This window comes from Leptonychotes weddellii, chromosome 16, assembly GCF_054177405.1.
Source record: "Leptonychotes weddellii isolate Sample4059 chromosome 16, ASM5417740v2, whole genome shotgun sequence".
Lineage (NCBI taxonomy): Eukaryota > Metazoa > Chordata > Mammalia > Carnivora > Phocidae > Leptonychotes > Leptonychotes weddellii.
In genome coordinates this window covers 8,892,494-8,909,722 of record NC_138384.1, presented here as the reverse complement: position 1 = coordinate 8,909,722, position 17,229 = coordinate 8,892,494, and the positions used below count along the sequence as shown (strand labels likewise).

At 42.8% G+C, this 17,229-nt stretch overlaps 2 protein-coding genes across 6 annotated transcripts in view; one reads left to right on the top strand and one right to left on the bottom strand.

Moving 5' to 3' along the window:
- Positions 1 to 17,229, top strand: part of WWOX (WW domain containing oxidoreductase) — a 918,520-nt gene that overhangs the window by 21,792 nt on the left and 879,499 nt on the right. The gene's annotated exons all lie outside the window — the stretch shown is intronic.
- On the bottom strand, positions 15,711 to 16,109 carry LOC102744735 (small ribosomal subunit protein eS26). Its single transcript, XM_006734834.2, has one exon. The coding sequence runs from the start codon at positions 16,088 to 16,090 to the stop codon at positions 15,743 to 15,745; it is 348 nt and encodes a 115-aa protein (XP_006734897.1). The 5' UTR covers positions 16,091 to 16,109; the 3' UTR covers positions 15,711 to 15,742.

Sequence of the window (17,229 nt, the reverse complement as noted above, 5' to 3'; positions counted from 1 at the left end):
GACAGGTGGTCATAAACTTAGCTAATGGAAGGCAAGTCACTTAACTGTTTGAGCCCTGCTTTCCTCATTTGTGAAATCAAGAGAATAATACTTTCTGTTACCTACTTTTTAAGGATCAGATACAAGACAGTGTGCAAAGGCAGAAGAGTACTCTATGTAGTTGATCACGGTTGCGGGAAAAGAAACCTAGTGGTTGTTGAAAAAGAGAAGCCTTCAGGAGGAGGCGGCTTTAGGTTTGGAGGAAGGTAGAGGTGGGAGAAAGAGAGTGATTTAATTCCTTAATGGGTGGAATAAAATAGGATCTCTTGATGTTTTTTTGTTGGGATATGCTGGGAGGTTTCCGCCAGTATCTCCTGCGGAGTTCAGAAATGGACCCCGATTTCAAGTACCTTTGTTGTGTGCTGGGCAGTTGATTTGGTGGTGAGGACTAGGAAAGTTGAGCGGTCCCATCCCCTCCTGAATTGGCAGGTTGTGACTCGAGCCAGACCGTCAGAAATCTGGGGTAACAGGAAGGGACACTCAGCAGAGGCAGAATGGCTGCGGGTTCTAGTTGTGTGGAGGCTTCTTTCAGAGTGGAGATGCTGTCAGTTCTCTGACAGTAACTTTTCCTTCCTGGTTCCCTAAAGTGTCAGCTGTGGAAGCGCCTTCCCTCCGCTCCCAGTGCACAGCTAGCTCAGATGGAAGCGGGAAGAGCGACCTGGGCGCTGTTGGCTCTCAGGACATCAACAAGATTGCCAGCAATGTCTTGATTCTGGAAACTTGGTTTTCCTGGTGATCACATGAACGAAAAGAATGAAAATAATCAATCTCTTTCAAATGGACAGACTCTGCTGTGTCAGCCACTGAACCCTGCAAGGAGGATGAAATCTCAAAACTTTTTGCATCTTTCGATTTGTCTTCTGCCTTCAGTTTTTCTGCATGGCTGTGTTGTATAGTGAGGCGGCCATGGCTTCTAAATTCTGCATCCGGGTTTGAGAAGCTTCTATCAGCCAGGAGATTGTCATTGCATTCCAAATGCATTAAAAAAAGAAAAGAAAGAAAAAAAATGCCATTACAACTTCATCTGTTAGCGAAGGAAGTTCCAATTCCTAGTTCATGTACAGTTACCGGATTGAGCGTTTGACAAGGTGGAGAGCACTGTAACAGATCCATATGGGGGAACATCTCAGTCAGGGAGCAGAGTCAGGTTTTTGGCAAGGGATACCATCCTTTCAGCCTGAACAGCTGATTTGGGAGCTCTTGGTCTCCGTGCACAAGGGCCCTTTCTCCTACCAGGTCTAGGGATCGCTGCATGCCTGGGGTTTCCTTTATAGTGCCTGTTGGCCTGATCAGGGAGGAACTTAATAAAGGGACACCAGCAGTGGTTTGCATGTCACTGTCCTGGGACTCTCAGACCCTCCTGAGTGCACACGTGTGCACTGATCATTCATATGTCCCATGCATGTTTGCTTTATTGAAGCAACACACATTTATTCACGTATAGGTCTGGAGGTCAGAAGTCTGAAATCCATTTCACTGGGCTCAAACTCAGGGTGTCGGCAGGGCTGGCTCCTTCAGAGGCTCTGGGGGAGAATTTATTTCCTTGCCTTGTTTGAAACTTTGAGTGACTGTCCATGTTACGTGGAGTCTGGTCATTTCTTCTCCTTCTGACTGTGTCACCCCACTTCCTGCTTCCACATCATATCACCTCCTCTAGTGGAGTTCAGTCTCCCTCTTATAGTGACACGTCCTTGGGGCCCACCTGGGTGATCCAGGATAATCTGCCATCTCAAGGCCCTTATCTTAAATTACACCTGCAGTCCCTTTTGCCGTATAAGTTAACATTCCCAGGTTCCTGGGATTAGGACTTGGGCATCTTTGGGGGTCCATTATTCAGCCTACCACAGAAGGAGATGGATTATCTCCAAGAACTCTTTCTTCGTCAGCATCAAAGACTTCTGTCCTCACTCCACCTCTTCCCTACCTCAATGATTCTTTTTTTTTTCAGGAAAAAAAAAAAATCATGTCTATCAGGCCTCAGTGCTCTGAGTTTAGGAGCAGCTCTGTGATTCCTCATTTCCTCCAGTTTGAGTTTGTCTGAAGTAGGGTGGTGTATAAATGTCCGGAGCTTTCCTTGTATTGCCATTGAGTAACTAACTCAGTATCACGTGATAGCGATTAAGGGAGGGGGACATTTTTATGCCTGCTCATTCCTCTAGAGCCTCCCAACCAGGACAGAGATAACAGTAGATTGTAGTATTTTTGTTTGGTTTTGTTTTAGATTACTTGTCAACATGTTAAAATCAGGATATTTTACTGAAAAGTAATCCTGATTTCTGACTCTCAAAAAATCAGAAGAGCTGGGAACGCTGGGGTCCTGTGCCCACCAAGCGGAATTGCTCTGATGCTGAGATATGTTGCCCCCAGCGGGCTGTCTCCTTGCAACTAGGCAAGGGTATTTTATGTGATCAATGTCCAAAACTTGCCTGGTTCTTGTGGATTCTTGAGCTTAGAACCTTGGTTTACGGTCTGTGATGAGGGCTGTATGGAGAGTGGACTGGCTGGCTCATAGCCACAGAAACACCCTTTTGTCCAACATTTGTGCAGTCAACAACATCGACTACTGAGTACCAGGTACCAAATCTTCACCGTAGAACCAGTCCTGACTGTTACGGAACCATAAACTAACCAAAATATTCGCAACCTGATCTTTGTGCTTCTAGAGAGCACTAACTTTTCTTTATGGTATAATCGTTTGTTTGTTTTAACCACACATTTCCCTGTATACATGTATGCCTCTAGGTAGCTTCTAATTATTTCTGTATTTCTCTATCTGTATTTAAAAGTAGAGATACTACAGCCTTTTTTGTTTTAATTCTCGGGAGGACATCTGCAAATGAGCACCAAATCTGCTGTAAATTAAAGAAACTTTTGCTATCTCTACTAAAAAAAGTCTTACCATCAGTCTCTGATTTTTCTTAAGCTTTGTTCCCACCTGTGCATCTTCCGAGCAACCATAAAAGAAAATAAAACCTGCAGTACGCACAGGGTGAGTGAAAAGTCACTTTAAACTCGAAGAACAGTGTGTGGATCCGTGGTCAAGTGTAATTGCTTATTCTGTAATTTATATTAATCACAGTTCCGTTGCTTGCCTTGTGGTAGTTAAGCATGCAGCTCTCTGACGATTGTTTTAAAGCTTATCCTGTGTCTTTTGATGTTTATGCTTAAAAGTCTAAGCAGTTGTTAACTACTCAGTCTGTGCTAAAACTAGTGGTTGGTTTGAGTGGCGTGTTTACTCGTTTTGTTTTGTGGATGAATTGCTTTTCCAGGTCTGGCTGTCTCTCTCGCTTGCTTCTGTGCTCTGCCCAGTTTTGCCTTAGCTTTGGAGCCCCAGGCTCTCTGTTCCCCGAGTTGCTGATGGTATAGCTGAGCTCTGCTAATGCTGGTTATTAACCTGACAGTGTATACGAGTGAGGTTTTATAATTGCCGTAATTCTTCTTTACTCCATCTCCCAGCTCCTCGAATGGGAGAGGCAGCAGCGCACAGGATTTGAACATTAGGTAGAGAATTGTAGCTTAAACGTAGCATTTTACATTCTTTCAAGGCTGCAGAGAAAGTGGTCACATTTTTGGATAATACTTGAATCTATAAATTCCAAGCAAGCTTTTTTTTTTCTTATTACCTATTATGTAAAACTTAAAAGTTAGCTAAACTGGGGTGCCTGGGTGGCTCAGTCAGTAAAGCGTCTGCCTTCGGCTCAGGTCATTATCCTGGGGTCCTGGGATCGAGCCCCGTGTTGGGCTCCCTGCTTAGCAGGGAGCCTGCTTCTCCCTTGGTGCTCCCTCTCTCTCTCTCTCTGACAAACAAAATAAATAAAATCTTTAAAAAAAAGTTAGCTAAACTTCAGAATTTTTAAATTTTAGGGTAGCACACTCAGTCTTTAAGGAGTGACTTTGAGGTTGTGTGTTTTAGTTATTTTAAAGCTGGTCTTGTTTGGGATGAAGAATTTAATAATGTTTAATGTTCAAAGGATACTTTCTGGAAACTCTTAAGTATCATGTGTTCTGTTTAAACTGTTCATAGAGAAGCACCTGAACATGAAATAATTTCAAACTCACCCCTCAAGAACAAATTTGATGGCTTTAAATGAATGTAAGGATCGAAGTGCTGAAGCTTCCAGAGCCCATGTCATAGGAGTCTAACCTAGAGATGCTACCTTGCACAGCAGCGGATGCACTTCAAGGCTCAGCTGAGCTGGAAAGGGAGCAAAACATTACAGACTTGTCACACTTAGAAATAAGGGGTTCCAAGTTGATAGTCAATAAAATACTTCCTTCTCCTTAACAGATTTTGTGGATCTTATACAGGTATTAGGGAGCCATCTGTGTTTTCTTAAACCTTCCTTGACCGTTTCCTTTAAGAATGGCTTTGTGTTTTATGGCTCTGTGTGTGTGTGTGTGTGTGTGTGTGTGCGTGGCACGCTTGTTGGGGAGAATTAAGTCTTGCGATGAGAAAACAGCAAATGTTATTAATGTTGACTTTACTATTTGCTTAAATACTACTATTGGATCTCGGAGTCTGTATGCTGGCAGGATGGCTTTGTTGAAAGCCTGTGGTAGACCAGCTCTCTGCTATTATCGGTAGCATTTCTGGATGGCTATCAGCAGTCTTTCTTGAGAGACCTAACCATATTTTTAGTACTGGGCATCACAGCAAGTACCAGTATGGTAGTTACAAGGACTGTTTCCTGTGCAGGCGGGGCCTGTAATGCCTGCTGAATGTGACGTGCTCGCTAAGTCTTTTGGAGACGTTAAACACCTCTTTCCTGAGTTTCTTTAAGCTCTTTTTCATTGCTTCTGTTATTCAAAGCACATCTCTGGCTCATCTCTTCATTCTCTGTTTAGTTTCACATTTTACTTTAATCTTTCTGTACATCAGTATCTGTCATTATGGCATTTAAGGTCTTGGAAGAATTTGGCAGTTGCCAACTTTTTGAGAAAATAAAGCACTCCACCATTACAATGTTCTGCTTATGCTGAGTTAAAAATTCACATTATTTGGCTGAGGTTGTGATGATTTAGGTGCTGTTTGTAATTAATACAAGGGAGATTTTCCTTGCTGTTAAGAGTATAACTTCGGTTTTAGAAGGCTTGATCGTGGTTTTTTTTTTTTTTTTTCCCCATGGTAGACGTGAAAAGAACCAGGAGAGTCTGAGGATATTTATAATATTGTCATGCAGTGATCCCACTGTGAAGACTTATGCAAGAGAGAAAATCCAGATTCTGGTGACCTACAGTGCTGATGGCAGAGGGCAGAAGTGAGGCACTGATAGGAAAGGTGTTGTCCGCACACTAAAAAATCCAAATGCTGTAACAGAGCAGACCCTGCAGTGTAGACAAACCTGGCTTCCACTGTACCCTGGCCTTGCCAAGAAGTAGAGGGTGCAGACTGTACCCTTCGCCTTCCCTTCCTGGAGTGGAAGGAGTCACCCATGTGCAACCGCTCAGGAATAGTTCTTTACCTAGCAGAGTGTGAACAAGTACAGGACAGCGTTCGAAGTGGGCAACATGACTTTTAATGTTTGGTTTGGAGCATGAAGCTAGCTAGGTCCACCGGGTGGTGGTTGACCAGATAAAGGGGAAGATTTCTTTCTGAGAAGGGGAGGCTTTAACTTCCTTCAGAAAGAACATCTGAAGTAGCTTTTGAGCTTCTTGTAGAAGCTTAACAGAGAGACATGCAGTAGGGAGAATTTGGATATTTCATCTGTGCTGTCACTCAAGTTTTATTATCCCATTCAAGGAAACGTGGTTAATTGTGTTCAGATATTAGAAGCCAGCTCTGTTGAGTTCTGTTCATCTGATCACAGGGGATTCTTCCATTCTGTAAACTGAGATTTCTTGCTTCCAGCAGTGATATTAGTCTGAATCAGGCTTTCTCTTCTTGCTGCTAAATGTTTCAATTATCAATAAGGTAAAAGAATAATTAAACCAAAAGTGTTACTAAAAAAACAAAACAAAAAAAAAAGCACTTCCACTAAAACTGTCCCAAAAAGATAATACGAAGGAAAATGAGATTTGTAGGCATGTCTGTCTGATTCCTTTCTACTTGATATGAATTCTTTTATAAGTTGAACATATAAGCAATGTGTGCATTTATGTGACTATTGAGATCTCTAGAATAGAGAATTCACCTGTGTAACTGCAATTTATTCAGCATGCAAATGTGAGTGGATGATTGTTTTATATACACCTGGTATTGAATGATGGGTAGCTGTGATAACTGTATATAAAATTATATTAAAGTCCAAGAGGTGCTTTTATGAGGCAGGCTGGAAATGGCATCCGATTTTCTTATGGCTTTTTCATGTCCATTTTGATGAATCTATTTATTACTTCTATAATGAGTAGTACACATGGTTGGTTAGCCAAGTTATTGAACTTTATCAACCTTGGCTGAAATTCACAATGCGTGCCAAACTTGTTGTAACATGTAAGAAATTACATCTGGGCTAAAAGGTTCAATAATGATTACTCTTATAATGGAATCTTTTACAAAGCATGGGATTTCATGATATGCCTATGCTTTTTAAAAATTATAGTGATACAGTGAAACAAAGAATAACATTATAGCTGAGAAAAAAGTGTTCTCTTATGGTACAGATTCAGATTTATAATAGGCTTATTGGACTCCCAGGACATGGTGAGAGAGGATCTTGTGTTCATCCTCACCTGTCCCTCCCTTTAGGCCTTACTAGAGCTAGTCTCAATCATGTGACTTCTGAATACTTCTGGGTCTAGGGGACAAAGCCTATTAATATGCTGTTATATCTGTTTATAAACTCTAAACTGTTTTGAAATGTGTAGGTACACTCTTCTTGTTACAGAGACTTGAGGAACATAGATATTTTTACTCTAAAGAGAGAAATCTGAGCACAAATTGGTCTGTTAGCCCGTAAAAAGATGTTTATATTTGGAGGGCCCAGCACGTTGCACATTTTCCTTTTCCTAAGTTTTGAAGGAATTGAGAAATAGGGCAAACAATACGGCACGTGGAAGACTAAAGCATCACCTTTGTGACCAGTCAAGCGGATGCTGGTGAACATGGTTTATATGTGTGGGGTGGTAGGCTTTCTAATCCTAACTGCCAGAATTAGATGGGGTGATGGGTCCAGTGCTGGATGCTGCCAGGCCTCCTGTGAGGGCAGGGCCCACCCCTGCAGCTCGCACACCACCGTGCAGCAGAGTGTGGGTTTTGTAAGAGGACAGGAAAGGCAGGGCTTTGTGAGGCCAGTCCTGTCGCATTTCCTACCATGTGAGGTACAGGAGTAAGTGAGGGCAAGGCCGAGGGCCTGGGCTGTTAACACAAATGGAGGTCCCCTCACCCAGAAAGACAAATCTGAAAGGGGTATGCTCCCTCCCTCCCCCGCCCTCCAGCAATAAAAAACAAATATGGTTCAAATTATTAAACCTTAGGAAAATTAGACTCCAGCATCGCTGTGTGTCCAGTCCACTCTCTGGTTTTCTTGTAGATTGTGAGCCCTTGCTTTTTTCTTGGATAACTAAACACAATGTTTTCTTTCTCTTTTTTTTTAAACTTCTATTATTTTCCAAGTTGCCAACTCTGTGTCCTTGGACTATATTCTTAACCCCTGACTCTCTGTTTCCTCATGTACGAAGTGGGTACCATGAGCTGGAGAATCCAGTGAGATGATGTGAAAATACCCATTGTGATGTGATGTTTGTTGCCTTGTGTTGCTTAGCACGAGTCACCTTATCGATTGTTTTGCTTCTAGGACTAAGTCTTACATTTATTTTTAAAAAGATTTTTATCGTGGATAATTTTGTATGTACGCCAGCAGAGAGAAAGTTACAGTTTTTCTTTTTTTTTTTTTTTTTTTAAAGATTTTATTTATTTATTTGACAGAGAGAGACATAGCAAGAGAGGGAACACAAGCAGGGGGAGTGGGAGAGGGAGAAGCAGGCTTCCCGCCGAGCAGGGAGCCCGATGTGGGGCTTGATCCCAGGACCCTGAGATCATGACCTGAGCCGAAGGCAGACGCTTAACGACTGAGCCACCCAGGCGCCCCAAGTTACAGTTTTTCTTAAGAGGTAAGAGGGAGCTGGTTTAAGATGCACGCTTGAATGAAATAGGGAAGGAAAATCAATTGAGTTTCAAACAGGAGCCAGCCTCCTGAGGGGCAGCTCCACAGCTGTCCCAGTCTCTGTTCCCCTTTGGGAGTTTGATAAATATTTGCCCATTTTATTTGACTGGCCCTTGGCAGTGTGCAGAATGGCCAGTGGATGACAGCAAAGGGGCCTTTGCAGAGCTGTGGTTCCGTATGCTCCACTTGGACGGTGTCCGTACTCGTGACAGAACAGACAGCGAAGCTGGCCTGTTTTTTCCCGTACCCGCTTAGACCTCGACCTTGTCCAGAGTGCGTGGGCATCCTGTGTAGGATTGCTAGACCGGCGGGTGGCTGGGGGGAGTGCCTCATTCAAGGGAAGTGGGAATTCGATTGAGCAAATGAGCTTTCTAAATGGCTGAAGGGTTGGGAGTTGTCCGGAAGATGGTTTCTGGGACCACTGGGTGCCTGGCTCCGCCATCTTCAGGAGAGCCAACGGTTGCGCTGTAGAAAAATTGCAAAATAGCCCACGGCAGTGCCGCTCCCTCTGCTAATACTGCAGGAGCCAACCCAGTTTTGCTGACAGCACAGTATGCCTTTTAATTATTCTGTCTTCGATGAAGTATTTCTTTTAAATTTTATTAAATTTACTTCTCATTAGGAACCATGCTATTATACTTGCCAATGGACGTTTACAACGTGCAACTAATTTGTTTTATTTTTTATAATGCTTAATTAGAACTCAGTTGAGCAGTAAAGATGTGTGTGATATGGTTAGCCCAAAACAGGGATGTGGGAACAAAAGGGGAGAGGAGGACGAGAGACTAAATCTGGCACTTACTTTTCAGTGGGCTCCAAGTGCAAATTCCTTATGGGTGTTGCTCTTCCCATCTTGGAACATGGGGGAACGAGGAAAAGTTAAACAAGAATAAATGTCTCTGGATTTAACTGACCTTTCCACAGAAATAAAGATATGGTAAGAAGCCATATCTCTGGAGTGTTTTTTTTTTGAATTGTTTATTTATTTTTTCCTCTATGATAATAAAACACATTCGGGGGAGCCCGTTCTGAGATGTTGGCTGGCGTTTGCCTCACTTCAGTAGTAATCACCCAGCTGCCATAGACCGTGATCAAGCTTGTGAAACCACGTGTTCCACTCTGTGGGAGAGTGGGAGTCAAGTGCTTAATGTACCACTCCACTGATGGGGAAGGGCAGCACATGGTGAAAAGTCAGCTTCTGAATCGCAATCATCATTTGACATCTCTGTTACCTACAGCTGCTCAGAGAGGTTTCGACCATGCAACATCTCTTGCACCCCTTCACGTTTGCAAAAGAAAGGCTCTGCTGTAGACAACCTATTTATACCTTTGGTTGGTTGAAACTTTCCTGGTGTGTTGTGAAGAGAGGTAAACAGTCCTGGTGATCATACCACGTCTAGAATATTGTGTTCATTTCTGGTCGGAGCATGGACAAACTAAGGGCTCTCGAAGTCATGTCTACATAAGTTAGTTCTTGCAATAGCTATCCAGGAGAAGGAGAAACCCGGCTCACTTCAAGGGACAGACCTGGGACCAATGGACAGTATTCTACAAGGAAGCAGCATTCAATCGATTAGAATAGGAGTAGGCTTTTCTATTGATTCCAGCTTTATAAAAACTAAGTTTTCTGTATTGCAAATGTTTTAAGAGGTTTTTGTTCTTTTTTTTTTTTTTTTAATCTTAGCTTGGGTTCCCCTAAAAGCAGAGCCTGGGACAAAGTTTGATGTGTAGATAATTTGGGATGTGATTTCGGAGAGCATGGGTGAGGGATGAGGGGATTAAACAAGGAAGGAGGGGGAGGCAATGCAGGGGTGTGTTATGAGTTGGGCAGTGCTCTGGGCCACTAGCATTCAGTTCCATGGATCTTTCGGAGGAGCCTCATGAGATGCATCTCAGAGCTGTCTGCTTGCGGAATGAAAGGGGAAAGCATTTGTCCCATCGGCTCCCACCCCCATCAGACAAGGGTAGCCCTGCAGGGGTATTTGTGCCCCAGCATTTTGGGGTTGCACATTGATGAATCCTGGGTTGGTTTCTGCAGGTACCCCATGCTGCCTGTCAGGGAAACTCCACATTGCAGCTCCGGGTGGGTCTGTCTAGCTGCCTGGTATGAGCTGGTGTCTGCAGCAGCGGCCGGAGTCAAGTTGGACTGGGATACTTGGGAGTGTCAGGAAGGGTCCCAGTACAGTCCCCCCTTGAACCATTACCGGATCTCTTGTGCTCTCATAAGCCCTGCCCCAGCGCATGGTCCCCCCAAAGGGATATTGATCAATCTCATTTTGTGATGACTTCTCCACTGTTGTCTTAGTTTGCTCGGGCTGCTGGAACGAAGTGCCACAAACTCGGTGGCGTCAGCAGCGGCAGTTCCTTGTTTCCAGGTTCTGGAGGCTGGAAGTATAAGGTCCAGGTGTGGGCAGGACTCTGTTCCCTCTGAAACCTGTAGGGGAAGGTCCTTCCTCGCCTCTTCTGGCTTCCGGCTGCCGTGGGCGGTTCTTGGCCCTGGCAGCAGAATTCCACTGTCTTTTTCCTGCTCCCTTGGTGTGTTCCTTGTATCCCTTTACATCTCCCCTCTGTGTGTCTGTCTCCCTGTCCAAGTTCCCCTTTCTACAGGGGCACCGGGCATATTGGACTAGAGCCCACACTAATGATCTCATTTTGACTTGATTACCTTCCAGAGAGGCCCTGTTTCCAAATAAGGTCACATTCTGAGGTTCTGGGGGTTAGGACTTCAACATTTATTTTGTGGAGTGACACAATTCAGCCCATTAAGAACCGTGCTATAGAAGAGGTCTTGCTTTCTAGTATTGATGCTGCCCAGCGCATAGCAGACCTTCAACAGCTCATTCTTTTAACAGATACTTTTCGAGTGCGTACCGTGTACCCAGCTCTGTTCTAGGGTCTGGGGATACAGCAGTGAGCAAAATATGCCCCCCCCGCCCCTGGCCCTGTGGAGCTTGCTTTCTTATGGTGACTGATTTTCACAAGTAATTGCTCTTTTGTCTTGTTTTTATTACCTATTAGGAACCAGGTTGGGGGATTGCCTGCTTTCCAATAACAGAACAGGGTGCCTGGAGCAAATGAGTTCCCGGCCACAAAGGTGTGTACGCAGCTGCTTACCAAGGATGCTGCAGAGGCAATTTTAGACTCCTAATGGTTAAGGTCCCCTTCTGATGCTGGGGACAAGGGGATGATTGCACGGATGGACTTGTTCTGGACTCTATTTTGTTAAGTACACAATACTTCTTTCTGTTTACCTTTCAGAGGAACAAACACAATGTTTTCACAGTTTTCTGCTTAAAAAAAAAAAAGAATAAATTCTAGGCCTCTGTACTCCTTTGAAAATGTCCTGGAATCTCTGGCCCCTTTTCACAGCGGGAAAGCAAATATATTCATAGCTGGGCACTTGTGTGTAATTTTGAGGGGAAGAGATGGACACTGAATTAAGAAATCCTGATACTTTTAAGGCACTTAAACTGTCAGTAGCAGTTAAATGGAGACTTGCTTTGGAGAGTCCTTTTATTTCTATAAAAAAAATCACTGAATTGAATAGAACTAGAGATAAGATATGCCTAGAGATGTTTTTGTTAACTTTTTATTGTATTGGTTACTTATCTGGTAGAAATTTTTCAGTACGCAATTAATAAAGAATTATTGTTTTCAGAATTACCCTGTGCTAAACAATGGAAATTTCCTAAGGAACTGGCAGGTAATGAAAAAAAATTCAGTTACTGACAGGCTATCATAGTTGAATCTAAAATCTAGGGGGCAAAATACATATATTCTATGTAGTTTCCATTTCTAGACCCTGGATTTCTAAATTCTTCCTTTTAAAATTTTAAATTTTTCTTTCTTTTTTTTTGAAAGCTGGGACCCCCTAATTATTGATTTCTCTTTTTAAATAATCTCTTAGTAGATTTGATTTTCACAGTTATCAAAATTCCCCTTTCGGTGGTCAGTAGGTGTAATTAATTTAAGGAAACCAGAAAGATTTGGCATTAGAATTAGCGGGCTATCTAAGACATGATGTTTAATGTCTTATTCATGGAAGGTACGTGGTAAATGTTTATGGAATTATATTCAGGCTTTGCAATACTTCCAACGGCTCTTAAAGGTGTCATAGTTACTGCTTCTGTGGATATAGAAATTACTCAAATATTACGTGACGAAAAACTAATGTTAGTTTACTTACAACAAAACTGTGTGGTGGTGTGTTATAGCCACGGGAGCTCCTCCACCACATGTTCAGTAAGCGCAATGAAAACATTTGTATAAACATTCTCATGCTGCAAAAGAACTAGGAATGCCAGGTACCCTGTAGTAACTGGATGTTCGGAGACACCTGGGTTGTCAGTCTCACGACTGTGTCCACGGTGTCTTGGTGATTACTCACCTTGGATGTGATTACTTACCTGGTGCCCTGGAAAAGCACTGTTTCTTTCTGAGCGTTTGCTCCATGTAGGACTTGGCCTGAAGTCACGATTTAAATGAATCCTTTTCTTTGATATCTACAATATTGTGCTTCTTTCTCCAGAAAGATGGAATCAATACTGTTGACTATAATGGAGGTTTGCATTTTTCTAATTTCTTATTTAGGCTGATCTGAGCAAAGATGTTCAAATTTCCATTTATTTTAAACAAGATGGAGTTCTTGCTATGCAGAAGGAATATTTTTAGCTTAGTAATTTACTTAGAAACTGCCTTATTCAATATTTGATGTTAAATTTGAACTAAAACACATAGCATCATATGACATGGTTCTTACATTAACATTTTGTTGGATTGGAAACAGAATCAACACATTAGTCATCTTAATTCATTTAAGTTGGCTTTCTCCAGAATTCTGGAATCCAAAAACAACACATTTGTCAATTTTACACACAAAGGGAGAGGCAGGATGTAGTTTATAGTTAAATATCCAACACTGCAGTAGAAAGCCAATGCAGTTAGAGTAAGTTGAATTTGAATGAAATTCAGAGTGAAGCAGTATAATAAGATTTTGATGCAAATTGAATACTTAAAAATTTTGTTTTATGTATGTCTTAGTGAGATTCTCTTTAGCAGATGACTTTCATAGGATCTTGTAAACTACCTAAAATTTTCTGTGGTTGTTATCCACATGGGTTCTAAAAAATTTATAGGTTGAGGTCGCCTTCCTGTCCTCCCATGCTTTGTTCCTGTTTGGCTTCAGGTCAGCTTAGAATTGAATGTTAAAAGTGCACTCTCTCTTCTAGGGATCAGCAAACTATGGCACATGGATCAAATCCAGACCTCTCTTGCCTATTTTTGTAAATAAAGTTTTATTGGAACACAGTGATGCCCACTCATTTACGTATTATCTATGGTTGCTTTCATATTTTTTTTAAAAGATTTTATTTATTTATTTGACAGAGAGAGACACAGCGAGAGAGGGAATACAAGCAGGGGGAGTGGGAGAGGGAGAAGTAGACTCCCCGCTGAGCAGGGAGCCCGATGCGGGGCTCGATCCCAGGACCTCTGGATCATGACCTGAGCCGAAGGCAGACGCTTAATGACTGAGCCACCCAGGCGCCCCTCAAGTCAGTGTTTTACTTGGTAAACATGTCTGAGATCATGCATCCCTGGCTGCTAAGCACCATGGCGGACAGGGCTAGAAAGGTAACAGCTTTATTTTGAGCAGGGGGCAAAGACAAGGCAGCACTCATATTTTTTTAACATAGCAGAATTGAGTAGTTATAACAGAGACCATATAGTCTGCGAAGTCCAAAATACTGACTACTGGGTGCTTCACAGAAAAAGTTTGCAAACCACAGGTTAATTCTATTAACACATGTTTCTCGTATAAGGATTCCTCTGGCAAAATTTAAGAGTTGTAAATAAAAAAAAAAAAAAAATTTTAAGAGTTGTTAAGAGAACAAAGCTCATCTCTCCTAAAACCTTGGTATGCTTTTTCTCATTTAATAAGGAGGGCGTTATAAAGTATTCCCTTTCCTTTCTTTGCCTTGGTTGCCAGGAAGCTCAGAGCTAACATTTGAATGCTCATATAAGTAGCCAGCTTACTCTACATTCCTAGTAAATCATTTATTTATTTTTTCTTAATATGGGCATACACATTCACTTAAAATAAACTTTTTGGAAGTTTCACATAAGCTCATTCATTTTAATTGTACATATGATTTTTGACAAATGTGTACACTCAGGTAACCCACCACCCAGTTAAGATAGAGAACATTTACATCTCCACAGAAATTTTTCTTTTGCTTCCTTGCCCCAGGCAATTTATTATTCTACCACCCCGCACCCCTTGTCCCTGGAAACCACCGATTTTCAGGTTATTTTAATTGCTGTGTTGTACGTGGGTGTTTATAATAGACTGTTCTAAATACTTTTTTGGAAAGAATTGGGGGCACCAGTGATTGATTGTTGAATAGGTACTAGAGACATTAAGAATCATTTATTCTATTTAGTCTCCTGTACAGATTTTTAGATTTTTATAGGAAAATTTGAGATATAAATCATATGGAGGGTGTTTTAGCTAATATTGTTGCAATAATAAGCCTAATGTATTGAGAGCTTGTGACTTGCCAAGAACTCTGATAGCTATCTCATTTGACATTCCTGCAACCCTGAAGGAGTACCTCTTAATAGGCCCCTTTTACAGATGAAGAAACTTGGGCTCATAGAAGTTAAGTATATTAATTTCCTGGGGCTGCTGTAACAAAGTACCACAGACTAGGGCTTAAAGAACAGAAATTTATTGCCTCACAGTTCTGGAGGCTAGGAGTCCAAAATTGAGGTGTCGGCAGGGTTGGCTCCTTCTGAGGGCTGTGAGGGAAAGGTCTGTTACAGGCCTCTCCTGGGCTTGTATCTGGTCCTCTTCATGCTCATGTGATCTCCCTGTATGTGTGCTGAGTCCATAGTTTTACTAATCTCATTGGATTAGGCCCCCCCCCCCCGCCATTAACCCCACTTTAACTTGATTACCTCTGCAAAAACCCTATGTCCAAATAAGGTCACATTCTGAGATATTGAAGCTTAGGACTTCAACATGTGAATTTTGAGGTTGGAGAGGGGGATACAAAATTCAACCCAGAACATACAGCATCCTTCTCAAGGCTCAAAGGTTACAAGAAAGTGGCAGAGGCAGGATCCTGACTCCAGGTTCTCTGACTCCAAAGAGTAACCCTGATAGGACGGTGGTAGGAAGAGATGTGTAAATGATTTTCTGCCATGAGATTCGCTGGGGGGTAGCAATGTTCCGAGGGAAAGTGGACTGGCTTTGCCAAGGAGGAAGCTGCAAGGGGCTTTAGAGGCATCAGGCCCTAGGGTCCAGTTTTCACCCTTCCACTTTACAAGCTGTTTGACCTTGGCTTTTCTGGGCCTCAGTTTTCTCATCTGTACAGTAGGGTTAGTAACATCATATACCCATGGCGTTGAGCGTTAAATGGGACTGTCATGTAAAAGTAGTTGTACATGGGAAACGCTAGACAGTGCATGTTAGAGAAGGTGAGTTCTGGGCATTAACAAGACCAGAGTTTCTTTTCTTTTCTTTTTTTTTTTGATGTGTAATCGCCATTTATTTTTTTTCTGGAGAACAGCTTTTCTTCAGTCCTTAAGGACTTAGCTCCTTACATGGGCTTTGGTGGAGGTCGTGGGGCAGCACCCGCAGGTCTAAATCGGGGTGGGGGTGTTCGGTCCTTCCGTGCTTCACGAGAGCGATTCCTGACTACCTTGCTGTGAATGGCACAACTCACACAATAATGTAGTTTCACATACAGCTTGGGAAGCACATAGGCGTCGAAGACACTCGCTTCGGAAATGTCCTTGACGGCGGCGGCCTCTATAATGTTCCGAATAACGAACTTCTTAATGGCCTTATCCTTGGGCACACAACGGGCGCAGTTGGTGCAGCGAATAGGCTGCACGTGGCCGCGGCCCTTTTTGGCACGACCATTATTCCTTCTTTTCTTGGTCATCTTGGTAGCGAGACCCGAGAGAGCAAGACCAGAGTTTCTTAAGCTTGAACAGGAATCTGAGTGTCTGGAAGGGCTCGTTAGAACACAGATCACTGAGCCAAACATGACCCAGCTCATTGCTTCAGCAGGTGTGGGGTGGGCCTGAGAATGTGCATTTCTGAGTTCCCAGGTGATGGTGCTGCTGGTCCAGGTACCATTCTTTGAGGAGCAAGGACTTCAGTCTCTCTTTTGTTGGTAGATACGTGTTTCAGTTTTCTCAAGAGAAACCCCAAAGAGAAGTTAGGTTTCTGACCGGTAGCAGTCTCATCTGCTCCACCTCACTTACTTGTCTCGTTTAGGGATGACGTAAATTCTTTGATCTTAATTCCCAGTGTTTGAGGCCAGGAAGCTTAGGATCCATTGCCTTTTCTCCTTTTTGAACCAGCTGATCTGGTTAAAAGCACCAGTGTATTAGTCCACCCTGGTTGCTGTAACAAAATATCACAGACTGGGTGATTAATTGACAGAAATGTATTTCTTATGACTCTGGAGGTTGGAAGTCTGAGACCCAGGTGTTGGCAGGGTTGGTTTCTCCTGAGGGCTCTCTGCTTGCCTTGCAGATGCCTCCTTCTTGTTCTGTCTGCACATGGCCTTTCCTCTGTGTGCACACATTTCTATGGGAGACCCAGTCCTATTGGATCAGAGTCCCACCCTTATGACCTCATCTAACCTTAATCACTTCCTACGAGGCCCCTTCTCCAGTATGGTCACATCAGGGCTTAGGGCTCAAGGTAGGAATTTTTAGTGGATGCAGTTCAGTCCATAACAACCAGTAAGGCTCCTGATCTGTTTTTCCTCCAAGAAATTCTTTGATTTCATGTTTTCTTTTTTCTCTGTGTCTCAAAGTACTGAAGAAAATCTAGTACACCTTGTCTTTTTTTTTTTAGAGACTTTATTTAACAGAGAGAGAGATAGCGAGAGCAGGAACACAAGCAGGGGGAGTGGGAGAGGGAGAAGCAGGCCTCCCGCGGAGCAGGGAGCCCGATATGGGGCTCGATCCCAGGACCCTGGGATCATGACCTGAGCTGAAGGCAGACGCTTAACGACTGAGCCACTCAGGTGCCCCTAGTACACCTTGTCTTTTTTTTTTTTTTTTTTTT

Bases quoted from the DNA above. Each gene is read 5' to 3' on its own strand.
- LOC102744735 (XM_006734834.2), bottom strand. From the start codon at position 16,090: ATGACCAAGAAAAGAAGGAATAATGGTCGTGCCAAAAAGGGCCGCGGC.